Source organism: Malus domestica, chromosome 12 (genome assembly GCF_042453785.1).
Source record: "Malus domestica chromosome 12, GDT2T_hap1".
Classification (NCBI taxonomy): Eukaryota; Viridiplantae; Streptophyta; class Magnoliopsida; order Rosales; family Rosaceae; genus Malus; species Malus domestica.
This window is the reverse complement of record NC_091672.1, coordinates 25,694,758-25,703,996: the sequence shown is the minus strand read 5'-3', so window position 1 is coordinate 25,703,996 and position 9,239 is coordinate 25,694,758. Positions and strand designations below refer to the sequence as shown.

The window sequence follows — 9,239 nt, the reverse complement described above, 5'->3', positions numbered from 1 at the left end:
AGCATGAAAGTAAACAAAAGAGTAATGTTTGAAAGACTAGCTTTTAGACAAAATTTTGTAAATCATATGATTGTTGAATATTACTTAAACGTTAATTAATGTTTTTATTTTTTACTGATAACACATCACTTAATTTGCAATTCTGATGCTTGAATGTGGCCACTAATAAATTGAAATTCCACATAACGACTGTGGCCACTAATAAAAATCTAAAAATTTGCCTGTCTAACATTCTCCAAAAATAAATAAATAAAAATAAAAACCTCATAAAAAACATAAAATCGACAAACCTACTCGTACATAGTATCACTTGGAATCCTTCATCGGAGAAATTAAAAAAAAATAAAAAATAAAATTAATAACCACTTCGTCTCCCCAAAACCGCAAATTGCAAGTCGTTTCGTTCCAATCACACCGTCGTTTTGCCCAACCGTCCGTACCAATCTGTACAATCTGATCGTCCCAAATCAACCTTCGATTTTTCCAATTCGCCGACACCGCCGTTGTTGTCGTCGTTATGGTTTTACGGTCAAGCGGCGTGAGGATTTCCGGTTCGGTTTTTTTGTGATTTTTCGGTAATTTTCTGTTATTTCATGGGCGATCTTCGGGATTGGTCGCCTGAACCAAACGGCGCCGTGTTAGACGAGAGGGAGAGGGCTTCTTCGTCATCGTCGTTGTCGTCATCACCTCCTTCCCAATTTTCATCGAATCAACAGGCGGCGGCGGCTGCTTCTGCTTCTGCGCCGACGGCTATTAGCGCTGAGTACTGGCTGAGGGCGGAGGAGGCGACGCAGGGGGTCATAGCGCAGGTGCAGCCCACTGACGTGTCCGAGAGGAGGAGGAAGGCGGTCATCGATTACGCTCAGAGGCTCATCAAAAGTTGTCTTGGTTGCGAGGTCAGTATTTTTATACGTACCAAATAAATACGTATTCCGTACATACATACGAATGTGAATGAAAGAAGTTGAATTTAGTGCCGTACGATGTATTGGGCTGCAAAGATTTTTTGTTTATTTTTGTTTAAGAATTTAATGTAGGACATAAGACCAAAGCACTCGGTAGTTTAACCTCTATGGTGATTAAAGCCGTTAAATTTGATTGTATTGTTCGAAAAGTTGAAAATTTCTTCCTTTAGCTACACAAAACTTGGACCCTGAGTTTAGTTACAAGTAATGTAGTTCATTGGTTCGAATGGTCTAACATCGTTTGTATGATTAGCTCGAAAGTTTACTTAAATCCGCAATTATATCTACGTTTTATGTGAATAGGTAATGTAAGTTGGTTTAGCTTGGAAGATTTTTACTTCGAGTGAGTTGGGTGCTTGCAAATTCAATTTCTCATTGTATCATTTTATTTTTCTCAAACTCAGCAATGGTCTTTTCGATGACTAACTTATGATGTCATGACCCTATTTGATATTTGTGGGGAGGTGGAGGGGGTGTAACCACGCGGGCATATTGATTTTACTTAAATTGTTGCAGGTGTTCCCATTTGGGTCTGTACCTCTAAAGACCTATCTGCCTGATGGAGATATTGATTTGACTGCTTTTGGTGGTATGAATGTTGAGGAGGCGCTGGCCAATGACGTCTGTGCTGTCCTTGAAAGGGAAGATCAAAATGTGGCTGCTGAGTTTATGGTGAAAGATGTCCAGTTGATTCGGGCAGAGGTTTTTAGCTTTTACCCCTTAACTTATTAGATTGATGATAGGTATAAGTTACACCTTAGTGTTGATGCTGCCATGCATGTCTAGTCAAGTTTTTGTGTTGAGTTTATGTTGTGTAACTGCCTTTCCTTTAAATTAAATTACTACATTTGAGTCGATGTGATTAATCATTATTTTGATTCTAGTTAACGCAAGTTTTGATTTTCCTCTGTAAAGAATATTTGGTTTTGTTGTGGCAGGTCAAGCTTGTAAAGTGCCTTGTGCAAAATATTGTGGTCGATATTTCCTTCAATCAGTTAGGAGGGCTATGCACACTATGCTTCCTTGAGCAGGTAGTCATTCATACAGAGCTGAACTGAAAATGAAGTTCGATTTGTTACATATGAATTGAATGCGTTCCAGATTTCGATTGTATAAACGGATTCTTTTATTGGAAGCTCTGAGTTGTCTAATGAAACTTGTTTTTCAAGTCTTTGGTAGAAAGAATATGTTGATTTATGCCTTATAACTAATAACCTTGAATGCTATTCAATTGGTACGCTTTTGAGTGGTGACTCCACCCTCTTCTATCCTTTTCAAGTCATAGTTTTACTTTTGATCGTATGTTATGCTTTTGGTGATCTGAGTGGTTTGTGATTTTTTTTGGAATTTATATCTCTTGTTCTTGAGCTTCCCTAATCATATCCATGATGCTTCTTATTGCATAGGTTGATCGCCTCATTAGCAAAGACCATCTTTTTAAACGCAGTATCATACTAATTAAGGCCTGGTGCTATTATGAGAGCCGGATTCTTGGTGCCCATCATGGTTTGATTTCGACATATGCTTTGGAGACTTTGGTTCTGTATATTTTCCACCTCTTCCATTCATCTTTGAATGGTCCTCTAGCGGTGAGTGCTTTAATGCCTTAGCACTAGTATCCTCCATACCTATGGCATAAATTTAACTCGCTGTTCAATGTTCTATAGGTCCTATATAAATTCTTGGACTACTTTAGTAAATTTGATTGGGACAGCTATTGTATCAGCTTGAGTGGTCCTGTTCGTTTATCTTCTCTTCCAGAACTCTTGGGTGAGCAACATCTTTTTGTATTGTTGCCATGCTGTGTGGGAAAATGTGTTTAATTGAGAATCTTTGTCTTCCATTTTGCAGCTGAGACGCCAGAAAATGGTGGCGGTGATCTATTGCTGAGTAATGATTTTCTCAAGGGATGTGTGGAAAGGTTCTCAGTTCCTTCAAGAGGATATGAGACAAACCATAGAACATTTCAACCAAAGCATCTTAACATAGTTGATCCGCTTAAAGACAATAACAACCTTGGCCGAAGTGTGAGTAAAGGTGAATTAACGTCCCTATTGTCCTCCCGTTTTGTTATTCTGTTTTTTTTTGGCGGATTTTTCTATTGATTAGTTGATGACAACCTGCATTCCTAAATACAGGAAACTTTTACCGAATAAGAAGTGCATTCACATATGGTGCTCGAAAACTGGGGCGCATTCTTTCTCAGCCAGAAGTAAACATAGATGATGAGATCCGAAAGTTTTTCGCAAACACGTTGGACAGACATGGAGGCAGACAAAGGCCTGATGTCCAAGATCCTGCCCCATGGTCCATAAATGATGGGTATGGTAATGTGCCGTTATCGGTAGGTAGAGAGTCACAAGATCAGACACTTTATGAATCAGAATCTGCCTATTCTAGTGGCATGATTGGGGAATGTGGGTTAAATCATGAGAGATCAGGGAATGGTGAAGTTACAAGTGCTCATATATCTGGTCAAGGTCTGACTAGACCACATGAAACTGATATGAAACCTGATCAAGATGTTAATGGACCACATGAAAGCAGTATGAAGGTAGCATCCCCAACAATGTTATTGGAAGAGGACAGTTCCCCATATGGAATTGCTCTTTCCGAAAAGCGTCTTACAGGGGATGCAAAAGACCTTGCTACCTCCAGATTTCAAGGTCTTACAATTTCAAATGATGCTCAAAATCCTTTGCCGTCCAGTTGTGAAGTGAGTATATCTCCTTTAGGTAAAGTACAGCATGCACCTCATCTCTGGTCCTCTCACTCATCAACTGAAGATGGGGACATTAGCAATGGAAATCAAGATCAGCAATTGCCAGAAAGCTTTTGTTCAGCTGATAATTTGGTCGGAAACCAGGATGAGTATCAGCTGGGTTGTATTCAGGAAGCTCCATCTCCTGTTGGATCTAAGCACCATCCGTCACGGTTGAGTTCTGTTGTGTGTTCCTCCGATGACTTCTATCCTAGTTATTATCCAATGTCAAGTGGTATCGCTGGAAGTCCTAAACCTTCTAACTGCTTAACAGATCTGAGTGGGGATTACAATAGTCATTTACTTAGTCTAAACTATGGGCGTTGGTGTTACGACTGTGAGCTAAATGTGGCAATTCCTCCCATTGCGCCACCACCGGTGCACCCACAGTTTCAGGGCAAGAAGCCATGGGATGCAGTTCGAGAGTCGGTGCAGCACAGGCAGAAAGCATTTTCCCAGATGAATGTCAATGGTGTTGTCCCTAGGCCACCATTCTATCCAATGAACCCACCAATGTTGCCTAATGGCATAACCTTTGGTATGGAGGAGTTGCCAAAGCCACGTGGAACCGGAACGTACTTTCCCAATACGGTATACTCATTCTAAGCCTCTGAAATTTCTTGAAGTCATAAAATTTAAGGGCCAGATTTTTGTCAATCTGCTGGTCGTTTGCAGTTTCTCCTTTCAGCTAAATGTTTCAGTCGCTGGGCCTTTTCATCTGAAGTGCTTTTATGCATAAAATTTTGCAGAACCATTTCAAAGATAGGCCTGTGACGCCAAGGGGAAGAAATCAAGCACCGCTGAGGTCTCATCGTAACAATGGCCATGCCATGATACCATCTTCAGAGAATTATACGTCCGACAGAAGCAGTCGTGATCTGTCACAACTACAAATGTCTCTTCATAAAGGTGGGGGAAAATCTGGATCTTCGGATAGCCCCGCTGGTTCCCCTAGAAGGAAAGTACACCCTAATGCGAATGGTTCAATTCATTCCTCTGAGAAAGTTGTAGAATTTGGGGCAATGGGACATGGCCCACCAGAGGGACCTGCAAATGGCAAACATACAGACGCTGGCTCATCATTCGGCCAGAACTCAAGCAGTGACCATTCATCACCAAGGATGCAGTTGACAAAAGCTGAGTTGGTTACAGATCAGGATAGGTATTACAATTTCATTTGTTTTTAAGAATTCTTAGTCACCGATAGTGAACATAGGACTCCATTTAACCTTTTGTTTTTGGACATGCAGGATCGCTGCACAGTCATACCGTTTGAAAGATGAAGAAGATTTCCCTCCTTTATCGGCCTGACAGCAGCATGAGTGATACTCTATTTATAAGGTTGGTAGAATGAAAGAGTATTTACAGTAATTGCTAACATACCGGATTGAGCCTGTTCTCTACTTATATGGCTCTGCCGCAAACTTTTTTTTGGAAGCGTTGCATATGGAGTTAGATATTCTGTTTGTTGGAAGCCATTTGTACATTTCAAGTTATAAGTTTTACACCCTTTAAAAATCTCGACAGCTGTGTGCTGCACCGAGTAGTTCATGTATAGGTTGGTTTGGTTAATCCTTTTTCCCCAGGTTTTGTTCTCGTCGTTGCCCCCCACGGATGGTTGTAAGAAATGCTTGTTCGAAATATTGTTGCTGATGTTCCATGTAACTTACATTCAGAATCCTTTTAAGTAGACAGATTGTCGATTCAGTGGTGCAAAAGGGCCTTTGATGTGCTGAGATTTGGCCCTTGGAAAGACTTTGGGGTATTGAAATATCTTGGTCCTTTAGCAATAGCAGAGTCAATTTGATGTGCTGAGATTTGGCCCTTGGAAAGAAAAAATCAAAGGAAAATGATTTTGGTTCAAACTTTTAAGCATTTATCTATGGGAAATATTTACAAATAAAGTCGGTTACAAACTCTTAATAAAAAATATACGGGGATATTAAATAGTCAGCGGTCTATAGATAAATCATGGTATAGTTAACTATTATTGATTTTTTAGTATATGTCCAATTCATATTTTATTTAAAAGTTCGTAATCGGTTTTGTACAGAGGTGGTGCTATCCACATATTCATTGATTTCTCACACACCCATCTCGATTTTCGAGTGTCGGGTCTAATAGATTAGAAAAGATCAATGAATAAAAATTAACAAAAATGTGTGTGAGGTGAAAACAGATGTGTGAATAACAATACCTTATATGGGCTTATGGCCATTCACATGCTAGGGGCTAGTAGCTCCAGCCGGTCAAATGAGTATTATCCCTGCATTTGAAATCATATGTTAAATTCCTTCCTTCCTAGTATTGCTTGTATAAACCAATATTTAGTTTCATTGGCGGCACCAATCGTATAGACAATTATCATGTGTTCAATTAATACATCGTTTGTCTATTAAATACTTATCACGTGGTGAATCAGTTTCACGAGAGAATATATAACGGGAGCTTTCACAGAAAATCATGATTGATTTTTGACGAATTTGGAGTTGAGGCAAGTATAAATATTTATAGCCTTCCAGCTACTGTGCGGGTAATGCAGACGGTCATATTATCGGACTAAAATGTTAAGGTGATGCAGGAACAGGAAACATTCAACCATCAACATTGTGTTCCATAATTTCTCTTAGTTTTAATTCATTTATTGTTTAAAGCAATGTTTTATCCTTTCTCTCATTTTTTTAGACCTTCTCTTTGCCTGGGCTATTTTTTTTGTTTATTTAAAATCAAGCGATATTATTAGTTTAAACTACACCAAGATGAGGCGAAAGTTTGAATCTGCGACGCTGTGGGCTGAAGAAGAAAGTCATAACCATAACAATCCATCACTTGCTTGTCTAGACTTATTTAAGTTCTAAAAGAAAATTTCAAATTTTGAGGTCAGCATAGGTTAGATTTTTTTTAATTATGGGAGTAATCGACCACATGCCCTAAATTTAATCTTACTTCTAAATAATTTGAATTTAGAAATTCTACTGCTTTTTATTTAAATCTATGAAGTTTCTTAGTTCTATTTTCTTTTCTTGCCCCAAAAAATGAATAAATCAAAGATTGCTGAAGTGGGTACTTGGTATTGAACCCACAACTTGGGAAGTGTAGATTTAGATTAGCCACTGACTATTCCAATTATTGTTCACCAAACGATATAAAACTGCTTCAATTATCAAGTCGGTCGATGACATAAAAATGTATATGCAGTGGTTCTTACAAAGTCTGTATTTTTATTTTTCATAAGACCAACTCTGATGGTTGAGTTAAACGTAAAATTTAAGTTTTAAATTCGACCAAAATTCCTCTAATTATTGAGCTAAAAAAAGATTTTAGGTTAAAACTTATTTTTGTGCCAAATTTAATCCAGAAAATGAGTCAATGTTAGTAGCTGAGACCTAGTTGCTAACGCTTTTATATTTTATTTTTTTAAGTAAAGTCGGTCACTTATGGAAACACTACAACTATTTTTTTGATCCGACAGCCCAAGTGGTTGGACCATTGGTTTAAACAACAATCCATATTCAATTTTTTCTTTAAAAAAAATAAATTTATAAATATATTAAATTCAACAATTGAGATCGAACACGAACAAATCTAACAATAAAAAAAATATCTAGCGACTCAAAATTAAATCCAACATGCTTAAAATTTTCATATATCAAAATTAACAAAATAAAAAGCTCCATTTTTTATTTTAATTCTCATTCTTTGCAATATTCTTTTGAATCCTTTTTAAGTGCATGCACAATGTTTTTTTGTCAAAGGATTACAAGGCGTGTGCCATTTGATCTGGCATATAAGAACATTATGTGCATATATAATTGTATTATGCTTTCTGAATTATTAAGTTTTTCACAAATTTGGGCAAATTGTATCATCACACATGCTACATATTATTTAATTTCCTCAAAATGTATTATTGTGTTAATTATTCAATCTTCATCGACAATAAAGTATAAAGTAAGGGTTTATTACTAATAAAACAAGTAGTTAAGGTCAACCCTACAATTGTAACAAATCACACATTCGGGACAAAGCTCATGATGTCAACAAATATTTTACTTTTAAAAATCAATTTTAGGGCATACACCTGGGAGAGATTTTGCGGTGTGTTGAGAACATAGCTTAATACAATAATGATAATAATATAATTAGCTAGAAACTTGAAGAAAAAAAAAATTTAAACCATTGTTATGATACTTGGTGTACCGGGTCATGTTTCTGATACATTGAAAATTTTCTCCACACCAAGGATTTATAAAGAGAAAAGATAAAAATAAAAAATGGTGGTCGGACTCTTTCAACAAGATGAGCGTGTTCGATCAAAATGGAAAACTTGAAAATAAAATATTGTAATAATTCTTTGCCAACCACATCACTAAGTAGTACCTCAGCAAAAATGGATTAGGGTTTCTTATTTCGTGGTTGAGAATTTTTAACCATTATAATATTATATGTTTATGTTTAATCACTATTCTAAAAATCCCCACCTAACGCCGTCTAGGCGCTTGGCAGTTGATCACTGCCCCGATTAATGCCTAGGCGTTTGAAAATTAAGAAAGGGCTTACTGAGGCGCCCGCTTATACCCCCTAGGCACTCGACTAGCCCACCTAGACCCACCTAGACACTCGCCTAGATTGCGACTCATTTAAACAAAAAATAGATAACTTTCATTTTGCATTTTATTTTTTCAATAAATTGTAAGAGACTTGTTGAATACTTGTTCCCCATGTTTTCATTATGTTCCAATAGCTCATAATATATGTCATTCCATTTCGTAGTTTATGATGAAATCATATATATTTTAAATATAAACAGACACTTATTTACACGAAATATAATAAATTTAATTAAATTCACCTAGTCCGCCTAAGCGCCCGCCTAGACCTCGCCTAGATGCTAGACCCTAACTCACCGCCCAGTTAACGCCTAGCGTCTTTTAGAACCTTGTGTTTAATTAGTGCCATGCAGGCTCCATCTTAAGCAATATTTACTTGTCCAGCTTCAAAAGATAAACTTATGTATAATCATAAATATATTCTCAAGTCATGTTAATGCAGTGACACAAAATAGAGATGGAGATCAATCTCCGATTACATATGTAAGTGTCACCCAGCCTCCAGGCTCTAGCTATGTGCAACTGAAGTTAATGACAGGTTGTTGAAGAATAAAAAAAAAATCACGTCGAAGAACTAACAAAATAAATTACAATATGTATGAATGGTGTACTGCTACCACTGAAGTCTTTTGTGATAATTCTCTCACACCTATCAGCCTTGCTAGTGGAAATATGGAAGCTGGAGAACAATATTAGCAGGATTGGGAGTGAGCCGATGACTCGTTGTTCTGAAATCTTGAAAATTCCCTCCTCTCAAACTATGTATGAAGCTCCAAAAATCAGATAAGGTTTAGGGTTTAAGTTAGAAAGAAACCAAAAAAGAAAGTCGAAGTCCTAGGGTAAACACGATCGAGATGAGGTATTTAATGTTATTGAGTGAATTAAAAGCCTCAAAATTGAAGT

The 9,239-nt window shown here is 37.3% G+C and overlaps 1 protein-coding gene across 1 annotated transcript; it reads left to right on the top strand.

Annotated features, from left to right (window-relative positions):
• Nucleotides 1–296: 296 nt before the first annotated feature.
• LOC103450738 (uncharacterized) lies at nt 297–5,444 on the top strand. Its single transcript, XM_008390112.4, has 9 exons — nt 297–896; nt 1,482–1,667; nt 1,904–1,996; nt 2,372–2,554; nt 2,633–2,735; nt 2,817–3,002; nt 3,104–4,317; nt 4,476–4,888; nt 4,977–5,444. The coding sequence occupies exons 1-9, from the start codon at nt 594–596 to the stop codon at nt 5,035–5,037; spliced, it is 2,742 nt and encodes a 913-aa protein (XP_008388334.2). The 5' UTR covers nt 297–593; the 3' UTR covers nt 5,038–5,444.
• Nucleotides 5,445–9,239: the final 3,795 nt, after the last annotated feature.

What these genes read in the sequence shown, in the direction of transcription:
- LOC103450738 (XM_008390112.4), top strand. Translation starts at nt 594, where the DNA reads ATGGGCGATCTTCGGGATTGGTCGCCTGAACCAAACGGCGCCGTGTTA. An exon ending in CACTATGCTTCCTTGAGCAG is followed by an intron (nt 1,997 to 2,371) that starts GTAGTCATTCAT and finishes CTTATTGCATAG; the next exon opens with GTTGATCGCCTCATTAGCAA. An exon ending in CTTTGAATGGTCCTCTAGCG is followed by an intron (nt 2,555 to 2,632) that starts GTGAGTGCTTTA and finishes AATGTTCTATAG; the next exon opens with GTCCTATATAAATTCTTGGA.